Below are 25,394 nucleotides of genomic sequence, written 5' to 3'. Positions count from 1 at the left end.
GGACCCTGAGATCATGACCTGAGCTAAAAGCAGAAACTTAACCAACTGAGCCACCCAGATGTCCTGACAGTCAGTGAATCAAATGAATTTAGTGAAGGGATCTGTTTCATCCCTGCCAATGACTAAAGCTGTGCAATGAAAGTACCAGAAAATGACTGTAAGTCCATATTATATCATAAACATCATAAACGTCAATGGAAAATCAAAAACGCAAACACTATAGTCTACTTGCAATGTAGACTTAGGATAACTTAAAAGACTAACTCATCATAATAGCAAGTCCATGACTCAGTATAACCTTGAATCACTGTACCAACTTGGTGAAGAGTCAGAAACAACTCAGAAGGCAATGCTTAGAGATTTTAAAGGACACTAGATATCTGGCCTTTTAAATATTTGCTCAGAAGCTATTTGCTAAATACCAGCAGCATGCTTGTCTTCCTTTAGTAGTAAAAGGACGACTGAGTTGTGTTGGGAAAAGGTCCCTGATCTAATTTAAGAGCTTTTCTGTCTTGTATATGAACTATGGCAACAATAATGCATAACTGATAGATGCCATGTGAGTATAAATAAGGAATTTTTGGAATTTACAGGAGGATGAAGTCAGGTTTGTTGTTGTTTTGTGGCTTTTTGTTACATGTTGCTAGGAGGGTGGACATGTGGTCTAAGGGCTCTTTGTAGGCCAAGATTCACACAGAGTTTGTTCACTGCAGGTGTCTTCAACAGTAGTTCAGGATCTGAGGAGTAAGGGCCCCTTCCTCCCATGAGGAGAGAGGAGGAAGGTCTTGAAGCTCTTCTGGCCTTTCCTCCCATGCTGGGAAGGACTTGAAGGTCTTGAAGCTCTTCTGGCCTTTCCTCCCATGCTGGGAAGGACTTGAAGGTCTTGAAGCTCTTCTGGCCTTTCCTCCCATGCTGGGAAGGACTTGAAGGTCTTGAAGCTCTTCTGGCCTTTCCTCCCATGCTGGGAAGGACTTGAAGGTCTTGAAGCTCTTCTGGCCTTTCCTCCCATGCTGGGAAGGACTTGAAGGTCTTGAAGCTCTTCTGGCCTTTCCTCCCATGCTGGGAAGGACTTGAAGGTCTTGAAGCTCTTCTGGCCTTTCCTCCCATGCTGGGTGGTTTATCGCTGGGAAGTAAGATTCAAGATGAAGGTCCGACCCCAAACTCATCTCTTCCCAGAAGATGTCTAATGAGGACCGGCCTCTTCCACTCCCAGAGCCCATGTTCAAGCACATATGGGAGCTCCCCAAACATACAGCACTAGGACGTGGTCCCTGGCTTCAAGGATCTCTCTGTCCTTCATTCTCAGGGTCCAATATAGCTGTAAATATTTACCTTTATTTGCTTTCCCTGCATTTGTTACTGTAAATCTTCATGATTAGTGTATGTTCCAAGTTAAAAAAATAAAAAACAAAAAACTAAGGCATGAATTGTGCTAATATTTCTCTGGTCCCATTTCCTACCAATCCAACACCCCCCACAAAACACACTCTCATACTCAAGTTCTCTCTCTGTAAAGTATGGCTCATGGTACATGCACATGAAATCTAGAAATGTCCAGATCTCCTACTGTCTCAAACACCCTCAAAGGACACCTTTCTCTGGGGATCACACAAATAGCCAGTGCCCAAAGCCAAGTATATTCAAAATGACTTTTGGTCATTCAGAACAGAGGATTCATAACCAAGAGTTCAGGGATGAATCTACCAGGGAAATTATTGGAAAAAATCTTATGTGCCTGCAAATGTATGGATTTCTTCTTGGAGCAAAGATCCACTGTTTTCAAACAGTTCTCTTAAAGGGCCAGTGAGGGGGCGCCTGGGTGGCTCAGTCAGTTAAGCATCTGCTTTCAGTTCAGACCATGATCTCAGGGTCCTGGGATCGAGCCCCACATGGGGCTCCCTGTTCAGCAGGGAGTCTGCTTGTTTCTCTTCTCCCCGCTTGTCATGCCCTCTCTTGCTAGCTATCTCTGTCTCTCAAATAAATAAATAAATTCTTCTGAAGAAATCCAATAAAATGTGATTCAAAGATCCACATTAGCAGGGGAGTACCAGAGCACAAAGATCCCATGAGAAAAGACAGCAAAGAAATGGAGAAAAGGCACCCAAGTTATACATGCCTGAAAAACTTCAATCAGAAGAAGAAAAAGAAAAAAAAAGTAGGTCACTGTGACTTGACATTCAGAAATAAGCAGCAACATTTCGTTCCTACTGACCTATAAACCACCTTGCGGTGGGGGATTTCAACACTACCCTACAAAAGGTTACTAAGCCACCTCGATGTTTCTGAGATGCTCGCACACAGCTAGAGAACAAGACAATGTGCCCACCATATCATCTCTTAAAACGAACACAGGGAAACAATAGAAAGAAGAAAATACCTACATTTCATTCCAAAAACTACCCAGAGGAATTTGTGAAGTAAAGTGGTATGACATTCCAAGGAAAGGAATGTTTTAGCTTTTAAAACAAATTAAATATACAAGGCTAACACAGATCTGTACCTACAACACAATTAATATGGCACAGCATGTCTCAAAATGGGAATCGGTATGGGCAGGGTCCCTTTTAAACGTGGTCTTGCATTTTGATCGGACAGAACCAGGGTCATGTATCTGCATTTGTCACTGGAGTTCACAGAGCTTCTCTTCTGAACAGATCCAGAAGGAAATGTCTCCCTTCCGGTTCCATTACCGGCTGCTGTCATTTCTATCTGCGGTGCTGAGACTCGGCCCTCTTTGATCCTGGACACCCAGTAACCTGCATTTCCTCACACTCCCTGGTTTCTTCTCTGCAGTTCCAAGTGGAAATCTCTGGGTAGCTTCGAGCGTATCCAAGTTCTCTCCAATTATTTACGTTGGTGACAAACTTTTTCTCACCAACTGTCTAGGGTCGCTTAGAGACACTTGATGTCTAACAGCCTTCTAGTCCCCATCCAATATTTTGGTAGCTTGACACCTCCCCCCTTTAGCTCTGCCAGTGTTAGCACATCGTTGAGCGGAACTGAAATCTTATAGTGATCTGACGTTGTCTTTAACGTCCATATGTTCGCCTTGCTTCCACAGGAGTTCTCAAGTCTAAAGAACATTAGCATCAGCCACAATCCTGTAAAAACTCATGTTGGTTTTTTTCCAAGCACTTACATCACAGAATGGACACAGTCCCAGATCTGGCGGGTATGACCGGTGTGGCATCTGAGCAAGTTTCTTATCCTCACCTGAATCTCACCTTCCTCCTCTCTAAAATGGGGAGAATACTGCCCTCCTCGCGCGGTTGCAGGGAAATGTAGCAATGTATGTGAAAGGCTCAGCAGAGACACTGTCCCAAAGCCAGTGCTCACAGTGGTCAGAAATTTATTAATTCGGAGAGCAGAGAGTCTTAATTATCTCTGGATAGAAGTGAATGTTAGCATAAAACTCTTGTGCATGTTTTTAGGGGACTGGAAATGATTTACATTTTAAGAGCAAGCAAGCATTCTTCTTTAAAAGTGTCCCGGTCAGGGCACCTGGCTGGTGTAGTCTGTAGAGCAGGTGACTCCCAATCTTGAGGTTGTGAGTTCGAGCCCCACGTTGGGTACAGAGATAATGTACATCACAGGGGGAAAAAAATTTTTTTTTAACTAAATAACTAAATAAATAAATGGAAGGGCACTGAGCTCTCCTGCCTCATTTCTTGTCTCAACTTGTGTTTCCTTCCTTCTCTCTGCAAATGAAAAGAGCACACCACACCGGAGACTCTTCTTGGCAAAGGCAAAGCAACTGATAAGGACCACAGATGAAGTCCTCCGGCCAACTGGTGGCCCGCGCCTAACCCCTTTCAAAGGACTGATTAAAGATTTAAACAGTGGCAGCCATGTGGGAGACACAACATGCAGTTTTAAAATATGTGAATTCCATTGTGCTGCTCTTGGGAAAATCCACACCGATCAAGGGAGCTGACACATTCAATAGAACACAGGGGCCTCCATTGTATCTAAGCCCCCTCCAGGTATCTGAAGCACCAGCCTTGAAAATGCACAAATAAAAAATAAAACAAAAGCCCACTATCTGTCCATGCTCCCTCTTGCCAAAAAGAAGAAAATAGATTGTTGGGTGGTTTTTTGTTTTGTTTTGTTTTTTGGGGTTTTTTTAGATAGGTCTGTTGGAGGATGATTGTGGACTTACGTTGCCCATTCAGCAGGATTTTTCCACTAAGCTACAATGCAAAAGATTTATTTTGTCATTGTCCAACACAAACAATTGAAGAAACTCAGCCTAGTGCAAAATCCCCAGGAGAAACAATCTGCAATTTAATTAGTGAATAATGGAAGTAATTTAAATACAATTCCAGGCATTTTTTAAAGTAATATTTGAATAGACATCTGCTATATCTAGTCAGTGCTTAGGCAAAGCACAATAATCCCTGATCTGATGACATGCCCAAGGTTATGAATAAGACTCTCTGTTGTTGGAGCAAGACCCGTAATTTAAAATAAATGCCACAACTCCACCTTCTCAACACCTACCCCAACCCACCAAATAAAGGGATAGGATAGACAGATAAAGAAAAAAAAAACAGTAGTCACCATCTTTGAAAGGACAGAATAATGGAAAGAGAAAGGATTTCAGGGCAAGAGTACCAAGCTGGAATTCTGACTCCATCATTACCTCTCACCTTGTCCCAGTTCAACTTCTTCCTTTATAAAATGGGAAGATGCATGTCTACCTTCATGGGTTCTGAATATTAAATGAGAATACATATAGCAAAACACCATATAAATGTTGGTTGACGATGTAGAAATGGTGACGTGAGAATACAAATCAAAACAGTGATATGTTGGAGGTGTCTGGGTAGCTCTGTCGGCCGAGCATCAGCCTTTGGTTCTGGTCATGATCCCAGGGTCCTGGGATCGGGTCCTGCATCGGGCTCTCTGCTCAGCGTGGAGTCTGCTTCTCCCTCTGCCCACCAGCAACCCCCAGCTTGTGCATCCTCTCTCTTAGATAAAATAAATCTTTTTAAAAAAATAGTGACACGTCACTACTGAACCTTCTGCTATTAGAATTTTACTACTGCATCTTCATGGATTGATTTGTGTGTAGAAAACATGTTAACATACAGAGTTTCAGGTTCTCAACATGAAAGAGATCTGGAGATGGATAGTGGCGACGTTCAACAACGATGCAAATGTACTTCACTATAATACAGTTGAGATGATAAACTTTACATTATATATATTTTACCACAATTTTTTTTAAGATTCTGTGTATTCATTTGGCAGAGAGAGAGAGAGAGAGCACAAGCCGGGGGAGAGGCAGTGGGAGAGGGAGAAGCAGGCTCCCTGCTGAGCAGAGAGCCCGATGCCAGCGAGACTTGAGCCTAGGCCCCTGAGATCATGACCCAAGCCAAAAGCAGATGCTTAACGGACTGAGCCACCCAGGTGCCCCACCACCATTTTCAAAAATTCTTTTAAATACCATCATCGGTGCATCTAGGTGACTCCGTTGATTGAGCATCTACCTTTGGCTTGGGTCATGATCCTGGAGTCACGGGATGGAGTCCCAGGATCAAGTCCCACGTCAGGCTCCCTGCTTGGCAGGGAGTCTGCTTCTCCCTCTGACCCTCCCTCTTCTCATGCTCTCTCTCTCTCTCTCTCTCATTCTCTCAAATAAATAAATAAAATCGTTTAAAAAATAAAAAAATAAAATACCATTATCGGGTTGCAGAAGAGAAATCCCCTTCCTTGTCCGCTCTAACACGGTCAGTTCAAGAAGCCAAGAATGGGGGCCGGGGATACTAGAAAGGCAGCATACCACAAGCATATTGCAAAAGCACATACAAATTCTAGGACCTTGTCCAAACTTTCAGAAAGGGCCTTTTTTTCCCTTTTTAAAAAATTTTTTGTTAATTGCAAACAAAACAAATTTCAAAATAAAGACACTAGCACATTGATTGCCAAGCCCTCAAACTCCTATGTTTTGTACACTTTGAAGGGCCGTGAATGACCTTTGTACTTAACAGAGTACTAATGAATATGAAAACTTGAAATTATTCAACAGTTTTGATTTGAAAACGTTCAACAGACTCCCAACATATGCCACAGCAAGTGTATTAAAAAGGACCCACAAAAGAAGAACAAGAAGCCACATTTTAGCTCATTAGATATACAGAGGGTAGAGGTTCCTGGTTGTGATATACTTAGTGATGAGCTATGGAAATCCACTTATAGGGGCGCCGGGGGCTCAGTGGGTTAAGCCTCTGCTTTCAGCTCAGGTCATGATCTCAGGGTCCTGGGATCGAGCCCCGCATCGGGCTCTCTGCTCAGCGGGGAGCCTGCTTCCTCCTCTCTCTCTGCCTGCCTCTCTGCCTACTTGTGATCTCTCTGTCAAATAAATAAATAAAATCTTTAAAAAATAAAAAATAAAAAACAGAAATTCACTTATAGGGACACCTGGAGACGCTCAATGGGTTAAGCGTCTGCCTTCAGCTCAGGTCCTGATCTCAGAGTCCTGGGATGAAGCCCCACAGCAGGCTCCTTGCTCAACAGGGAACCTGCTTCTCCCACTCCCTCTGCCCCTTCCCCTGCTTGTGCTCTCGTGCTCACTCTCAAGCTCTCTCTGACCAATAAATAAATAAAAATCAATCCACATATGATTACAAGCCCAGACACAGAAATAACTAGGGACAGTAGCAGGGAGACTGAAAGGAATCCCCAGTAGCTCTGTTACCACCAACTGGATTATCCCATCAAAATCCCCAGAACCTTCTAGGCCTCGGTCTTGGTCTTTGGGAGGTGGCTGGGTGAGATTGACCGTGAAGTCCCCTCCTGGTTTTAGCTATCTGTGAGTCTTTGCTCTACTCCAAGCTTTGTCAGGGAGGTCTAACAACACAATATACGAACTCATCTACCACAGACTGAATGTGAGCTCTCGAAATTCTTATGTTGAAACCCAATCCCCAATGGGATGGTATTTGCAAGAGAGACCTCTAGGAGGTGACTAGGTCATGAATGGGATTAGGGCCCTTATAAAGGAAACCCTGGGAAGCTCCCTTGCCCCTTCCACCTTCCACCGTGCGTGGACAGATCAAGAAGACAGCCTTCCTGGGGTGCCTGGATGGCGCTGTCAGTTAGGAAGACAGCCTTCCATGAACCAGGAAAAGAAATAACATGAGAAACAGCTATCCACAAAAGGATGCCAAGGAGATAGCAAAGAAGAACCTCGAGACCAAGGCTGGGTCCCAACAGCTCCAACAAATACCAGGGAAAGTCCCCGTGATAGGGGAATACAGCCCAGGCCCACCTGACGAAATGCTAAAGCAACAGACTCAGCCTGTGACCGCAGTGCGAGACTGGAACCTGTCCCTCGACCGGGTGCTAGCTCAGCACTCAGCCAACACCTCACCAGCCCCAAGAGCCTGGGTCAGGACCGCCACTCAGCCCTGGAAACTCTGCAGACTCTGTCCTCTGGAGCCAGAGCTGACCGAGGCACGAATTCAAAGGGATCGGGGGAGAAGAGTTCACATGTTTTAGTGAAGGTCTGAATTACAAAACGATTTCTCGTGAATCCACAGTTCTTGACATACACTTGAGTTGTCAACGGAGATGCTGAATTAGGCCAGAAAGGGATTACTCTGATTCGGTTCAAAATGGGACATCCCATAATACTGAAGAGGCCCATCGACTCCTTTACAATCGCACAACTGAGACGCTTTGAAAGTCCATACTGAACCGAAAGGCTCTTTTCATCTTAAATGGGGCACTCTCTAATTTCCTATTTCCTTTATGTTAAATTTCAAACTCAAAGTCAGCGGGAAAGACACCGTTTTAAGTTGGGTGGAACCCCCACCAACATCGACATGATCACAAATTTGCAAACTGCTGAAATCGTCCTTTACAAAAATTTCAAAATTTCAGGTGAAATGATCTAATAGTAAAACGTCTCTGCCTTTTCCCTCCCAACTTCCTATACATAGGTGAAATCATACCAGATGGGGAACGAAGACCGGAAGCAGGCATGATCATAATCTGGCTAGATTCCGAAACACCTTTCTGCAGCCTATCTCCCGAGTTCCAAGGGGGACAGTGAAAGCAAGGGATCCCCACTAACCTTCACAGGGGGCACCAGAGCAAGCAACTCCATTATCCTGAGAAAATGCACAGCCGGCCAGGTTGGTGACCCGCACTCGTATCCTCCACATTTCCTCTTTCCACACGCGATACTACTATTAGAAACCCTCCGGCAGATTGTTAACCGAGATCAAGAACCTATTTCTTGCAAGGAGAGCCGCACAAGAGAGAAAAATGGTAGATGAAGGAAAAAGAGCCATCTTATTTCAAACTAAAACGTGATGCTGGGAAGTGGAGGCAGAAGCAAGGTGAGGGACCCAGCAAAAAGCCTTCCTTGAACACTCTGTCTGTCTTTGCAGGCCTCGAGAATATTTTTGCCTTGGTGCTCAATTTCCAAAGCTGCAATTCCATGGCAAAAACCCTGCCCCGCTTTTACACCTAATCCAGGTCTAGACTGAAATGACGATCCATGCATTAGAGAAAGAGCATTTACTAAACACTAAACACATCGCCAGACATCATAAACGGAGCTCACTGAGGGGCCAATGCAGCTGCCTTGCATTACCAGAAATGAAAGCAGGGATCTGCCAGAGTCCACGGAAAACTGCAAGGAATTGGGGGTCCCACACCAAGCCAGGAGAGGGCCTGAGTTCCAACAGAGGACAAGGGGAGAGGTCCGCAGCAACATGTGGAAGAAGCAAGAAAGCCTTTGCGGCCACCATCGCTCCACTGGCCCCAAATCCTAGGGCAGGTGCCTCAGAGACGTTTCCTTCTTGCAAAGACTGCTGGGAGAAGAAAGCAGGTGAGGTTATGAGAATTCAGACCTAGCAAAAGGGGCGCCTGAGTGGCTCAGTCGGTTGAGTGGCCGACTCCTGGTTTCGAGGTCATGGGATCGAGCCCCACATGGGGCTCCACGTTCAGCACAGTCTGTTTCTGATCCGCTCTCCCTCTGCCTCTGTTCTCCCAAGCTCACTCTCACGCTCTTTCTAAAATAAATAAAGTCTTAGAGGAAAAAAAAAAAAAAAGAATTCAGACCTCACTAAACCTTGACTTTAAGATCTCAAAAGCCCTGACAGGACTACATTTCAAAGTGCCGTGAGGTCGAAAGCTGTAGAAGACTTAGCCCTAGGCAGCCCAGCTACACCAGCAGTTCAAGTTTGCAAAGATGTCTTCTGATATGAAGACTGGGAAGACCATGACTGCCAAGACTAGGCAGAATCCCATCTCTGCAGATTCACGTAAGTCCTGGAGAAATGCTTCCTGTCCAAGGAAGGTAGAGACTGAAGGGTTCCAAAAACTATTCTGTGGAGATACCTGTGCTTGGACAGTCATCTGTAAGTGATCGGACGCAGAGACACGGAGGTCTGGAGAGAAGCTTTGGAAGCCCCATGTTTATGCACTGGTGGAAGGAAGACTTACGGTGAAGCCCCGCTGAGAGGATTCTGGGGCTGTCCTACCTCATCAATTCAGAATGGAGGCACACAGCTAACATGCTGGAGAGACGCCAGACCACTTCAACAACCTGACGAAGGCTGTGGCCTGCCCATCCCCCACACCCAGACAAAGGCTCCCACCCACACAAAACCGCGGCAGCTTCCTGGGGCTCACGGGTCACTCAAAGCTGCGGACACAAAGCTAAACGTTGGGGCACCACACTACTGCGTGCTCATGTGCCTAGAGCTACAGGTTAAGCCAATAACTCTCCAGGTCGGTTGTGATGGGTCCTTTGAGAGCAATGAGTGTTCTTTCTGTCAGTCATTCCAGGAAGAGGTAGATCCTGAAGGAGGAACTAAAGGAAGAAAGCACCCAAGGCTGAGAAAGAGATTCTCCCTGATTCTGGTGGGATGTTGGCCTGAGGCCTCAGGAGTCTAGATTCACTTACGGGTGCCCATGAACGGTGGGGAATGCTGACCTTCACCCCCATGGGGGACAGCTACCGCCCGCGACACTCAACCCAAGTGGAAGCCCTTGCAGACCCTCTGGGCCCGTGGGTCCCCGAAATAACCATCTCTCACAACTCTTGGTAAGTTATTCTCTGTGCTCTGATGCCCTCCTGACACCACGGTAGCTGTTACAGCCTCAATTTAGAAATCTTGGAGGAACTACGGAGAGGATCTATGTCCAAGCTGGACTAGCTGGGTAAAGGGGAGAACAGGCCCTTTTTAAAACTAAGGCAGTGATCGTAGCTATAAACCATGACGCCAGGAGCACTGAGAGCAAGGACACAGGGAGGCGGTGACAGCAGACGTACAGGCAGGAAGCCGTCAGACAGACATAAAAGCCTGTGAATCCTCACACTCCTTCCCAGGAGGCCCAGAGAAGAGGCCAAGCGCCTTCCCTTCCCAGGGCAGAGTGACAAGCCAGAAGGTTGTAGGGGAACCTGTGAACGGGGTCCCACCTTCTAGCGGAATGGGGGCCCCTGGAACGCAACGGGACAGCCGGAGGAAAATGAAAAATTAAAGATCCCATTGGAAGATAAAGAGAACACCAAAAAGCATTATAATAAATATATGAACCCATTAGCTCGATTTTGTTGGGGAGGAATATGCAAACCTAATCAAAGAAAAACAGAAAACACCAATGAAATTTAAAATAACTAGGTGTTTTAAATTTTATCAATTAAGTTTATCTTATCTATAATTCCATGGTAAAATTTTATTTGTTTTTTTTTTCCGGTTTTATTGAGATATAGCTAACATCTAACACTGTAAATTTAAGATGTATAGTGTAATAATTTGATATATATTCACAGTAAAATTTTAAACTCCCCATAAAATGGGTGGCTGCATAGACAGTTCTCAAAAGTAAAACAACAACACAGAAGAAATTAAGAAATGGAAAAAGTAATTTATACAAAAAGTCTAAAGCCCATTTGGTTTTATTGGCCAATTATTTTAAATTTCAAGGACTAGTAATTTCTATGCTATATAAATCTCTTCAGAGCGTTAAAAAAAAAAAAAAAGAAAAAAGACACAACAGCCACACATAATGTATACCTATACAACAGTGCAAAATGCAACCAGAAATATGAAGGCTAAGACCAAGTTTTGGTGCCTCTGTGTTGCCTGGTAACCATCATTATAACTTTGACATTTGGGGATGGAATTTTAAAAAGTGAATTGGGGTAAATCAGAGGGGGAGATGAACCATGAGAGAGTGGACTCTGAGAACAAACTGAGGGTTTTGGAGGGGAGGGGGGTGGGGGCTTGGGTGAGCCTGGTGGCGGGTATTGAGGAGGGCACGGATTACGTGGAGCACTGGGTGTGGTGCCTAAACAATGAATCTTGGAACACTGAAAAAATAAAATAAAATAGAATCAATTTGCCAACTAAATAAATAAATAAATACCATCTTCCTACTTTAGAAAAATAAAAAATAAAAATAAAAATAAATAAAAATAAAAATAAAAAACCCATCTCTAAATCCGGCCCCCAACTGTACATTTCTTCGCCTCTCGTGAATCCACCTCCCTCTGGCAGTGCACCTGGGGACAGACGGACGAACGGAACCATAGCCAGGCACCAAGCACAGTGGCTGGCCCCCATTTCTAAGGCACCCCGTCCTTTGACACTACGCCAGTCTGCTGCGCTCATCTGGTCCCAAAGTCGGCGATAAAATGCTTTTCCATTCAACATTTGAAATGTAAATAAACTACTGCATCATGTATTGATTTTATCTCAGACGCAGTTTCTCTGATGCCTTAAGAATAGTAAAGTCTATATTACATGTCATTCTCTTAAAGATCATTTTCGTGGAGAGGAGAAAGTAGTCAAAGGCGTGATGGATTTTCTTCTTCTGATGGATATGGGGAAACTCACCAGGGTAACAACTGCTGTGATAGATCTATACAGCTAAAGCATTCTCAAGTGAGAGAAATAATAATGGGACATCGTGACTTGCCACATTGGGGTTATAACAAGGTTTGGGCTGGCAGAGGCTGGGCTGGAAAAAACAACCCTGTGACTGATAACCCGATTTCTGCCTCTTTGTAAGTGACTTGAACTTTCGTTCCATAAATATTAGGTATGCCTCACGAGCTCTATAGGAAAGAATTACAAAATTTAAAGCTACAAAGAATCTTCAATGCATCTCTTGATTTTACACATCAGACAACAGAGGGCCAAGAGCCTAACGACTTTTATTCTGTCTACTGAATTCACCAGGGCCCTAGGAGCTATCTAGTCGTGGTTGTAAAAATGCCTAGAATGTTCCATTTCCTCCCTGCCGTCCGCTTTAGACCCCGAAAAGAGGAACAAGTGGTAAAGGCATCCACAAATAATTCAGTTTCAAAATACAGCCGTGTCTACACCACAGGCAGGAAATGGACCCTAGTTTCACACGATTAATAATTTAGGACTCAATTCAGAAAGATTTTAGATCCAAACACTTAAAGACATCTTTATGGGTTTCTGATGAAGCTGATACTAGGAAATAAATTATTTATCCACTCTCACCAGCTCAACATCAATGGGCATTAGAGGCAGAAAGGAAGGTGACAGTTGGAGGGGGAAAGGCCTGTGTTCACCCTGAACTCTCCCCCGGAACTCTCCAGTAATATCCGGGGAGGCCGACAAGCTGATTTCCAAGCATCTGTTCTTGGGCGCAGGCGACTGCCTCCTGGCCTCACAGAAAAACACCTACCCTTCTTAGTGAGCCTTCCACTTGTTTCAAGAAGGGATTATTACCTGACACGTTGAAAGGCAGCGCTACTGTAGCTTTACTTTTTGCATGTGCAATTCTGGGTATTTTGCAATTGCAAACCTCAGTGTCTCATCAATTATTAGATAAGGTAAAAAAAAAAAAAAAAGAAAAGAAAAAGAAAAAGTCAAGCACGCAGGGCTTTATCACACAAAACCAGTTGAACAGACACTCTGTGTCTCAGATCTTGAACAAATATATCAAAATGCCAGGACTTGTTTAATTCGCCTTCATTATTAATAAAGTTTCATGGGAAATTTGAAGAAAAGTGAATGGAATAACCACAAAAAAGGAAACACCTCCTTCAAAAAATGATACACTGTGTTTCACAAGAATATTAACTATGTGTCAGTACAATATCTCCCCAAGACTCATAATATTTTCTACATAAATTTAGCAAGTTCCTAGTAAATTGCTCCGTCTTAAAATATGAATGAACGTCCACGAGTACGCACATACCCACGTGCACACGTCCAAAGAATTCTAGAACTCAGAATATGGTTTTCCCATAAAATAAAGAGGAAGTTTCTTTGACATCAGTAAACCCCATCTAAGTGCCTCAGATTTTCCCCCTAAAGACTTGTGTTTATCCTCTCGCTCTAACTGTTGCCTCTCTCCACCACGGAACTGTGCTAAGCAATTTCGTTTTTGTGCCCGTCTATCACTTTCTACACACCTGTCAGGGGAGACACCTGTAGGATCCGCTCAGCCTGCCGTTCTTGCGAATACAAATTTCTGGTCTTTCTGGTCACACACTCTCGGTCTGTGCTAGACGCGGAGGACTGTGATAGAGCGAGTGGCCCTTCTCCCATCGTCGAAGCTGTTCTAACGACAAGAGACGAGAGTGGGTAAGTGGAGGAGGTACATAGAAGGAGAAGGAAAAAGGCAGAAGAAAGAGGGAGAGGCCTGAGAAGAACAAGGAGGCAATGGAGAGAGCAGGGAAGTGGAAAGGGAGGAGTTATCCAAAACGGGAGAATGGGGGAAGAGGAAAGCAGCCCAGAGGAGCTGGCCTGGCAAGTTCAGAGGGAGGAGGCCCTCCCAGCCAGTCAGGCTGCTGGGGTAGGTCAGCACCGCGGGAGAAGACGGAGCAGGTGCAGGCCGAGAGAGAGAAGCGTGCTTCAGGCCACCCCGGATACCACCCCGGGACCCACGCCAGCCACGTGAGAGCTTTTCGGGGGGCCTGGATGGGGAACGGAGCAGCAGCAATAACAACAAAAAAAGGCTAACCCTGGTAAGACACCTACTGTGTGTCTGGTCTGTTTTAAAGTGCTTTACCTGGGGCGCCTGGGTGGCTCAGTGGGTTAAGCCGCTGCCTTCGGCTCAGGTCATGATCTCAGGGTCCTGGGATCGAGTCCCGCATCGGGCTCTCTGCTCGGCAGGGAGCCTGCTTCCCTGTCTCTCTCTCTGCCTGCCTCTCCGTCTACTTGTGATTTCTCTCTGTCAAATAAATAAATAAAAATCTTTTTAAAAAATAATAATAAAAAAATTAAAAATAAAAATTAAAAATAAAAATAAAAAAATAAAAAAAAATAAAGTGCTTTACCTGCATTCCCGTCGTCTAAACCCCACAAGAGCCCAAAAGGTGGGTATTTCGGTGACGTTTATTCTACAGAAACCAGAAGCATAAGGGAGGAGGGAGGTGCCTAAGGCCACACAGGGATGCGGGAGGGTTTTCAGATGTTTGCACAGGAGCGGTCAGGATGAGCTTCGAGGGTGAGGAGAGTGGTTTTAGGTTTTACGGTGAGAAAGGCCTGGGAGTATCCCAGGGCTGGAAACCACAAGAAAACATTATGAAGGCAAATCAATAGATGAACAGAATAGACTTGGAGGAGGATGGGGGTGGGGGGGGGAAGGAATGGAAATCTACAAGACAGGTCCTAGTCCACCTGCTGGAATCCGCTGCATTCATTCCTCTGGGGGCAAAACCCAGGGATTTTTCTTGGTTGTGAAAAGAAGCACAACAATACATCTTACATAAGGAAATGAGCCCTGATCTGCACATTAGCACCCAGTGTACAGAGATGAAAAGTCTCTGAAAGGGGGAGTAAGAGGCAGGAAGAGGCCCGAGAGCTGACTTTCCCCGTCCCTGTCCTGTGCTCACCCGTCATCACTCACCCCAGTCACCGTCACCATTCACCAGCCCCAAGATGGAGGAAGGGAAAGCCCAGCACACTCCAGGCCTAGCCTCCCCCACCAGCATCCAAAGCCCAAATCATTACGGAGAAGTGGCCCATGGGGTGGGCTCACCATCAGTCCAGATCCTGTCACCGTCAGTCACAAACTCGCACAATCTCACGAGGCCAGGCATTCTTAACCCCCACTCTTCCTCCAGTTAAGAACACATTCCCTAAACATTTGCATCTCTTCCAAAGAGAGATCTTGGGTCTTTCTCTCACACAACGTCTTAAACACGGGCTCTATTTTTTTCTCTAAACGCGAAATGCACTGTTCAAAGGCAAGAACACCCCTCTCCCCTACCACACACACGCACACATGCACACCAAAAAATGGTGCCTATTCGAAATCAACCGAGGCACTCCAAATGCTGGCACACCAACATAGGAAATCACCCTCCAGATTTCTTTCCTTTGTCAAAAGACCAATCTGTGACCTTGAGTCATCCTTGGGTGAAACCCGCCACTCCAACCTTTCACTGAAGAACAGCCTTGAGAATTTAGACTTTTACTGATGGCCAAACACATCTTTCCTTATATCCACATAGAAATAAGGCCCTGCCTCAAAAATCCTCTGATAGTCCCTCACATGTGATGCTTAAAAGAAGCAATAGGGAGTCTGAGTTACGTCAGCCCCATGTGGGCAGCGGACTGGGTCCCCAAGCCCCAGGGGCTCCCCTGCAAAATGGCGGCATGGGTTGGCTGAGCTACCATGGAGAAGCGAAGGCAGGTGGAGTTGTTCTTGCGTCAAATAACGAATCCACCTGGAAGACCACCCTGTCTGGAGAACTCGAACTCCCACTGCCTTTTCCAGACGCTGTCTCCCAGTGATCGCCTCTCCGAAATGAAAATGGAACAGCTTGCAGCCACTGCAATATCCTTAAGATGTAATAATGGAAAATGAGAGGTTATTGATTGGAGAGGGAGGGCCAGTAACCACAATGGTGTCATCAAGTCAGAGAAAGAAAATTAACAGACGCATTCTCCAAGACGGAGATGTTGCCTCCCACTACAGATGGCAGAGTTCTGAGCAGGCGTCCCCAGGCAGAGCAAGCTGAATGCTTAAAATGGGAGACTGTCCCCAGAAGAGGAGCGTACATCCTCTCAATGATTAGGGAATTCCACAGGCTAGAATGCACGGCAGCTGGAAACTTCTGTGTTCCATCTACTATCCTGTTCTGCAAAAACACACACACACACACACTCCACAGTGTCTTGCAATTGTGTGTGAAACAGTTTTCTTCTTCCTTCCAATAAAACATGGAACCACAGTTGTTGTTTCTTTTTAAATGTGCTTCAGTAAAACAGTGCATTTCCGAAGGATGAAACAATATGGAACGTGGTGCGGCATGCCATCAAGGGAAAGACACTCAGGTCTTACTAAATGCTTAATGAAGCACCTCTCTGTTACCCTACTTGGCACCCCAAGAGCAGGAATGCAGTCTCTTCCCACCCGCAGAGGAGTAGGAATGGGGAATACCCCCTCGGTAGGCTTGTTCTGCCGGCGAAATTTGCCGTTTCACTGGTCTGGCAAAACAGAAAATGCATCAAGTTTCAGCTGTAAGATGCATGAAGGAAGTGCCGTAATACCAAACCCTGAATTCTTTTTTTTTTTTCTCTAAAGATTTTATTTATTAATTTGACAGAGAGAGATCACAAGTAGACGGAGAGGCAGCCAGAGAGAGAGAGAGAGAGAGGGAAGCAGGCTCCCTGCTGAACAGAGAGCCCGATGCGGGACTCGATCCCAGGACCCTGAGATCATGACCTGAGCCGAAGGCAGCGGCTTAACCCACTGAGCGCCCCCCAAACCCTGAATTCTTAAAAGACAAAAAAAGAGCCCCGAGACCATAAGGGAAGAGAGGAAAAAAAATAAAACAAACCTTAATTGGGGGCGGGAGACAAACCCTAAGAGACTTCATCATAGGAAACAAACTGAGGGTTGCTGGAGAGGGGGGGAGGGGGAGGGGTAACTGGGGGCTGGGCATGAAGAAGAGCACGTGACGTAATGAGCACAGTTTGTTCTAAGCAACTGCTGACTCACTCAACATTGCCTCTGAAACTAATAATACGCCATATGTTAATTCATTGAATTTCAATTTAAAAATATATTTTTTTAAAGATTTTATTTATTTATTTGACAGAGAGAGATCACAAGTAGGCAGAGAGGCAGACAGAGAGAGAGGGAAGCAGGCTCCCCGCTGAGCAGAGAGCCCGATGTGGGGCTCGATCCCAGGACCCTGAGATCATGACCTGAGCCGAAGGCAGCGGCTTAACCCACTGAGCCCCCCAGGTGCCCTAAAAATATTTTTTAAAAGACCTCAAAAGTAGATATGATTACTGAAAATCATCTCAATCCCTTTCAATGATTTAAAGCAAATTTTAAGTTTCAAGGTTTTTTTCCCAGAAGAAACTAAGTATCTTTCTTAACACCAGGCTACCATGTCTGTAGTTACGAAAAATTCCATACAGTTGACCAGGAATTCGAGAAAATAAATAATTTTTTTTTCTCCAGACCAGAGAGTATCATGGTCCAGGCAAGTACAGATCCAGTCATTCCAGAAAGTAGGAAATGGTAGTAGGGATGGACTATGTTTCAGAGAATTTTAAAATTCTGCTATCTCACTGTTTCCCCACCCACCACACCCTCCCACCCCCCCAACCGAGAGCACAGCAGTCCTGCTGCTGTCACATCAGCATCTTCTAGGAGCATGGGGTATGGAGCAACAGGTAGCAACTTGGTTTGTCCCAAAGAGCACTTAGTAGGGGGACCTGGGGGGCTCAGTGGGTTAAAACCTCTGCCTTCGGCTCAGGTCATGATCTCAGGGTCCTGGGATCGAGCCCCACATCGGGCTCTCTGCTTGGCGGGGAGCCTGCTTCCCCCTCTCTCTGCCTGCCTCTCTGCCTACTTGTGATCTCTGTCTGTCAAATAAATAAATAAAATATTTTTTTTTAAAAAAAGAGCATTTGGTAGAGCCAAGGTGACGTGGGGTAGAGCTTGACTCTAGCTGTGGGCCATGGACAGGTTATCCCAACCGCCAAAGGCAGAGTTTCCACATCTATAAAATCTTTCTCACGGGGTTATTCTAAGTAGTAAGTGGACTGAGTGCCTGGCACAAAAATACAAACTACGTGGCACAGAGTCAAGGTATGAAAACCAAGTAGTTCATAAATGTAGTGTCTTCTCATTAGCACTCTTCCTCTGGAAAAGCTTCAGGTCATTTTGCAAGCACCCTCCAGGGTGGACGGCTATCTTATTCCTACCCCAGAGCCCCCAGCCCCAGAAAGGCACCTAACATATAACTGGGCTTCCATGAATGTTTGCTGAATTGTGCACAAGTGAGTCCGAAGTGTCCTATCTCCATTTCCCCGTGACGTGCTCAGATCTCCTTTGCTAAGCAAATCCATTTTAGGTTGAAAGGTAAGCCGGAAGGATCTGAGGACACCACGGCCACCGGTGTGTTCCGTGGTCTCCCTGAAGGAAAACTTCCTCTCCTGATTGTGTCTCCAGGCTGGAGGTATTTCCTGGGCCACCACCCTGGCTTGCCAAAGCGGGGGTGTGTCAGGCCTTGGATAAAATTGACTGGGTTAACTGAGGCCAATATCAACACGAGCAAATTTAGCGTGCAAAATTACAGGCTACAGTATTTTTAAAATACAGAGAAGAGTGTCTGGTGCCAATGAGTAGTTTTAGCCTGGGAGGAATTAACTATGACCAAAAGCACTTTTCTATCTTTGTCTAACCTAGACGTGGGCAGTGCTGGCCGTTTTGGTCACCCAGCTAGGGTCCTCTTTCCCGGCGGCTTCAAAAGGCACTTTGAAATGCATTTAAGCACGCAAAGAAAATCCCAACTATGGAAAGGGACTCCAGTAGCTTTTCAGTGAGACAGACTCTTTTCTGGAAGCAGGCTTCACTCTAGAAAGGAACTCGTCACTCCACAGAACGCAGAGAAAGCTTAATACGCCTCCTGCGAAATGCCCAGAGCAGATCATGGCCTCGAGACCGTCATCGGGCTTTCCCTCAACGGCCCGGAGTCGAGCAACTCCCGTATGCCAGTGACGTTTTCGATCATGGGACACTGCAATCGGTACACAAACCCAACATCTGCCACGCCTCACCTTTTCACCCCCGCCCCATTCCATTTTCAACAAAGATGCCTTTTCCTGAAATGGACCCCTCCATCGTTCCCAAGTCTGACCTCTCCGTGTTAGACTCTGGAATGTGCCGTGTCCCAAAGCACAAAAGGCTCCCTTCTGTTCACTTAAACATGGTCTGGAGTTCTGTGAGGAGAAGCTCCCTTCTGGGGCAAAGCTCGGAGCCAGGCATGACCTCCCAGACCGCCCCCACACTGGCGGAGACGTGGCCCCTTGGAGAGTTTCCCATCCACCTCGACAGTCTGGGGACTCCTCGTGGCCCCAAGGCTGGACTTCCCCTATTCTGTCTTTAACCTCTGCCCTTCTTTCTTTTGCAACAGTGGCAAGAATTTCTTCTCCTCCTCGCATCTGTGCTTTCCCAGGTTCTTTTCAGTGAGGGGAAACAGCAGAACACGGATGAGCAAAGGGCTCGGGAACCTGAAATGGAGAGGGGAATGGTTCTTCCATTTTTTCCCCCTCACTGAACAAACGTTGGACTATCAGCTCAATTCACTGGGGCCCCAGCCATGTGATGTTTTAGTAGAAGGCGCTGCTTCCCAGGTAGTGCAGAGGGGGCCGGAACAGTCCATTTCCTGAAATAATGTTAGCGGTTGCCGTAACGGCAGACGAAGCATAATAAGGACAGAGCATGTACCTCTGTCGCCAAAGTAGCTGCTCCGCGTTACTTTTAGGCAGGCTCCACGCCCAGCTTGGAGCCCAACACAGGGCTTGAACTCATCACGCTGGGATCCAGAACTGAACTGACACCAAGAGCTAGATGCTTAACCAACTGAGCCATCTGGACGCCCCCAGTTGCTACTGTTTACAGCCAGCAGATGAAACACAAAAAACCATGTGGATTATCACAGACAGTAGTTCAAAAAAAACAATGCCCACGTTAGCATTACATACCTAAGGTTGGGTTCAACATCTGAACAGGGTACCCAATATCTTAGACTAGGAATCCTAGTAAATTGAAAAATAAAAATGCAAGAAACATAGAACAGTGTGTTCCCATAAAATGTAAAATTTCTTACCAAAAATACAAAGAACATACAGTCTTTAAAATCAATTCCAGAAGTATGGTGAGGTCAATACCGAAGAAAACTGTTATCTACACCACATGCCTTTTGCGTTCACACTTGTTGCCTAGTTCTACAAATTTATGACTCGTGCATTATCTTAAACATGTTAGAAAAGGTATCTCACTCTCCAAAGCTACCTCTTGGTCCCTCAATATTACAGGACACTTAATAAGTAGAATTTAACTATCAAAAGAAATACGTTATTCTATGACTGCTTCTAAGGCATTTTAGTAAATGGGAACTTGCAAGCGCAGAAGAACATGGTGGGTACTTCGTGTGCCATAGGAAAGGAGTTTGATGATACCCTATATAACCCTGGAGTGAAGGTCGGTAAAGGACATTCCTGAGTACCCGCACCCACTTTAACGGTCCCTCTTGTACCCCTGCAGATAACTCTCCCACAGCATTTGTGGTTTGCTGATGGGAGTGATTTTATCCACTCAAAGTCAATTTTCATTCCCAGTGACATCCTTACTTCAGCTAGAACTACCCATATATTAGTCTTTCATTATAAAATAATGCCCTGCTTTCAGACTCTCGCTCTATTTTGGTACATCCTTTTAAAGTAAAATGCACGCCATTAAAATACATTTGTTCCATTGAGTCAGATTTTTAGACTCATTACGATGCTCATTGTTGACACAATAGCTCCTTCAGATACACAACAATCTGTCATAAAAGACCCATACTTGGATGGGTGACAAAAGTGTTTTTGCAAAGGCTGTCTTCTCAATGCAGTTGCTGTCAAAGACATATATTAATATCGTCCTAGTTAAAGAGTATTTATTCTACAAAGTGCAGACCATTTAAATAGAAAATGACTTCATGAGCTATTTCTGCAAGTTCAGTTACTTCTCAGAACACAGTGCTGTTAGATACCCAGTGGGAGAAAAGAAGAGCAACCAATAGAAGGTCATAATCCTGAGCACCCTACTACCTCTGCCCCTAGCATGCATTTCCAAAGTCATTAGCTTTCCACTCTCTTCCATAATCAATAAGCATTTCAAGTTTCAACTTCAGTGAACTCTTTTCTTGTATCATTAGAATGCAAAGAGCCTATGTGAAAAATGCTACCAGATTCAAAATACTGAAGTTGGGTCATTTGTTATAAAAGTAAACCTTAAAATAAAAAATGTGTTCTCCCCCTCAGAAGTGTTAAAACTGGCACCTAAAATCGAGGGGTGACATAATTCTTTGGAGTGAGGTCATGTTTATTCTTAATCATGCTGGGGAGATGTGGGACCCACGGGGAATATTCTGAGCAATTAAAATGCCAAAATGAGCCCAAGCCAGGTAAACAGAATGAGGAGGAAATACAGAACATTTTTCACAATTTCACTTCTATGACATTTTATCTGCTGTGCTACCACTGAAATTTGGATTTCCTTCTCTCTAATACACAAAGTATGAGACTGACATATTTTGAGACCTATTACATAGTTAGAAATAAAGATCTAGAAAGAATCTGAGGGGAATAAACAAAGTCTGGACATAAGGGGTTTGCCTACAGTAAAAACAAAACAACAAACCCAATGTGGAGTCACTTATGCTAAGCCCTAGATCATGGAAATAAGGCTTAATTACAGTTTTGCCTCTCCCAGGAGTAGAAACTTAAATCAGGAATCACCTGATCAGCACTAAATGAGTAATCTGCCTCATAGACCCTATATTCCCCCAAGGGAGAATATCCTTGAAATCACCAACTTCCTTGTTCCTGTTCCCTCTGCCTGTAAAAGCCTTTCATTTTGTACAGTTGCTCAGAGCAACTTTCTATCTTTAAATTAGGTGCTGCCCAGTTTGAAAGAACTTTTGCTTAAACTCTTTAAAGTTTTAATATGCCTCAGTTCATCTTTTAATACCTACAATCACACACCCAGTTGACGACAGAACAGAGCCCAGAGTTTGATGTTTACTTATGGCTAATTCAGAGATCTCCAGGTTACATAATCCTTTTACTTGTCTTCAAAAACAATATGTAACAGGGTGCCGGTTTGGCCCAGTTGGTTAAGTGACAACCTTCAGGTCAGGTCATGATGCTGGAGTCCCAGGATCAAGCCCTGAATCAGGATCCCTGCTCAGTGGGGAGTCTGCTTCTCCCTCTGACCCTCCCCCTTCTGATGCTCTTTCTTATTCTCTCTCTCTCTCTCGAATAAATAGATAAATAAAATCTTTAAAAAGGAAAACAGTATGTAACAATGGGTGGACAGAACCATCTTAAAAAAGACAAAACAGAAAACTAAAAGTAGTCTTAAAGTTGTACGTGTGCCAAGATAGTTAGATTAGCTTTGAAGGTAAGCCAGGGCACCTGGGTGGCTCAATGGGGTAAACTTCTGCCTTCAGCTCAGGTCATGATCTCAGGGTCCTGGGATCGAGCCCCGCATCAGGCTCTCTGCTCAGCAAGGAGCCTGCTTCCCCCTCTCCCTGTGCCTGCCTCTCTGTCTACTTGTGATCTCTCTCTTGCTGTCAAACAAAATCTTTTTTTTTTTAAAGCATAAATGTTGATCAAGAGGCAATTGATTAAATAAATTTTGCCATTAATGTCTATAAGACATAATATTAAATGGTTACTAAAATTTGTTCATAACAGAATCTCTAATACCTCGGGAAAATGTTCAAAATGTACTATTAAAAAATGAACAAGGGGAGCACCTGGGTGGCTCAGTCAGTTAGGCATCCAACTCTTGATTTCAGCTCAGGACATGATCTCAGGGTGGTAAGATCAAGCCCTGCAGCAGGATCCTCACTCAGTGTGGAATCTGCTTGAGATTCTTGCCCTATGCCCCTACTCACCCTCAGTTACTTTCTAACTTTCTCAAGTAAATAAATAAATCTTTCCGCAAAAAAGGAGATCTATCATATAATCAGTTTTATGAATAAAATTATATTTAGTGTGTATATATCCCTTAAAGAGGCTACCCCAAAAATATTGACTGTAGCTCCCTCTAGAATGGTGGAATTATCAGTGCTATTTATTGTCTCTGCTAAACTTCTCCCAAATATCCAAATTTTACACAATTAACTTTATTAATTTTCCAAAAGATTAATCAATCCAGTGGGCATTAAAATATGCCAATATTCAAGATATTAAAATTAAAATATTCTAATATAGTAAGACATTAAAATGTGATCACCTGATTAAATTTCAACATGAACACACTGAGGATTTGGGGGTTGAGGAGAAAACTCAAAGCCAAGATAGTATTCCCCCACCCCTTATAATTTTCCAAAACTTTTAACACTAGAAACAAGAGCAGAAAGTAAAGTAAATGAACTTCCATTGACCCATAACCCAGCTTCAACCTCCATTCACTTTTACTCCCTATGGAAGCAAATCTGAGACATCACATCATTCCTTTCATAAATATTTCAATATGTCTCTGTAAAAGGGAGGAACTCTTTCTGTTGTTTCTCTTTAAACATAATCAAAATAACATTATTATACAAGAATAATTCATAATAATCCCTCAATATCGCTAAATATCCGGGAGTGTTCAAATTATCCCACTTATCTCATAAATGCTGTTTTGATTTACAGTTAGTGTATCCAAACCAAAACCCAAATAGGGGTCTATACATGTATGCAAATCTTTTAATCTACAGTTTAAATCCCTAGGTTCCCCCCACCCATCTTTTTTTCTCCCTCTTTCTTAGTTGAAATAATCAGGGTTGTACGTGCTCAGCTTCCCGGGATCTGGACTTTGCTTCCTGCATCTCCGTGGTGATGTGGGTAGTAGACTCCTCTGTCCCATTCCACTTCCTGGAAAACATGCTAGTCAGGTCTAGAAGCTTGGTCGGGTCCAGGTTTTACTTTTCAATGATTCTACCAAATGATGGTAGTCTATGCATTCAGGAATCATGTCATGTCTTGTCTCTTTTTTCCTAATGTTAACAGCTATTGGTAATTATTGCCTAGGTGCCTAATTCATTACGGATTACAAAACAGTGATCTCCTCTTATTCATTTTCATGTATCAGTTGGAGCACTTCTACAGAGAAATTTCTCTTTGTGAGCTCTTCAGTGGCTTTGAGATATAAATTATAAAGCAAAGTCAGGATAAATATTTGATTCTTCCTTTTCTTTACATTTTCAAAGTAATAAGCTAGTTCCTAGCACAAGGTGATCCTATAAAATGCAAATCTGCAACCTTCAAAAGGCGAACCACTGCTCTTAAAGAACAGTATGTTTGGTGGACCCTCTAGCCATGAATGGCCTAACAGGTTTATCTTTTCTAGAAATGTCTTTGACCCAGTACATACACGCATACTCCCAACACAGAGCCTCCCGCTCTGCCTCTGTCACGTCACCCCCAACTCAGTGCCCTGTAGAGCAGTCGGCGTGTCTCTCTGGGGCCGCACTGACCCAGCCCAGTGCCTAGTGCTGTGCCAGGTACATTACAGTCTCTCAGTAATTACATGTGGAAAGAGAGAAAGAACAAGTGAGTGTGTGCGCTTGGGTTCTGTTATTTGCTTATCCTACTTCATTCAAAAGGCATTTACTGACCAGAACAGCTAACTCTTACTGGGCGCTGCGCCAGCTGCCAGGAACTTGACGTTGATCACAATCTAATCTGGGAAGTGGACAAGTAAACAGACAATTCCAAAACAGGGTTTATGGTTCAATCACACAGGGGAGTGAACACAGAGTAAGAGCTAAGCACCTGGGCAGATGCGACAACAGGACACATTTAAATTAAAACAGTATTCTCCGCTGGGGAAGAGGTAGTATTAGATTGCCTTTTTAACACAGCTGGATCCAACTGAATGAGGACATAGGGACCAGAATGACTTTTTCAAGACATGATTTCAACTCATTAAGGCAAGTTTCTCGTACCATAACTCAAGGACTTAAGGCTTGTGCCCACAACGTGAGTTCCAGAAAGCTGCTGACAGAACTCTCTGACCACAAATACACAACACAGATTAAGATCTTGAGACCAATGCAGTGCCCAAAGGGATATTTTTTAACTACCGCCTTCACAAAGGTAGGAAGGAGGAAATCACACAAGGAATTTTCTCAATGATTCAGACCCAATATAATTGCTAAGTCACTATTGGTTGCATAAAATGTATCATAAATCCTCAACACAAGCTATTAGGTATAACAAATCATTTCATTAGCATTCATATTCTTCTTGAAGAAATCTAGGTCCGTTAGAATTGAGAGTTATGACTGCAGAGCTAGGACTAAATCAGGTAAAACCGTTCTATAATCGGTTTCTTCCACAATACTTAGGACCTCAGGGGTGGGGAGGCCTTATATATACCTT

The 25,394-nt window shown here is 44.3% G+C and overlaps 1 protein-coding gene across 9 annotated transcripts in view; it reads right to left on the bottom strand.

Moving 5' to 3' along the window:
- LOC101679005 overlaps positions 1-25,394 on the bottom strand; it is a 279,318-nt gene that overhangs the window by 221,214 nt on the left and 32,710 nt on the right. For 2 of the 9 annotated variants that reach the window (XM_045085094.1, XM_045085089.1), the window contains exon 1: positions 13,415-14,033. The exons of the other annotated variants lie outside the window; for them this stretch is intronic. In XM_045085094.1, the coding sequence (XP_044941029.1) occupies positions 13,415-13,550 (136 nt within the window). In that variant the 5' untranslated portion in view covers positions 13,551-14,033. Of the gene's footprint in view, positions 1-13,414; positions 14,034-25,394 lie in introns of those variants that run through there. 9 annotated transcript variants of the gene reach the window in all.

Source organism: Mustela putorius, unplaced genomic scaffold (genome assembly GCF_011764305.1).
Source record: "Mustela putorius furo isolate JIRA1106 unplaced genomic scaffold, ASM1176430v1.1 tig00000831_pilon_pilon_pilon, whole genome shotgun sequence".
In the NCBI taxonomy this organism is placed as follows: domain Eukaryota; kingdom Metazoa; phylum Chordata; class Mammalia; order Carnivora; family Mustelidae; genus Mustela; species Mustela putorius.
The sequence above is the reverse complement of the archived record's forward strand: the minus strand, read 5'-3'. Positions and strand labels throughout refer to the sequence as shown.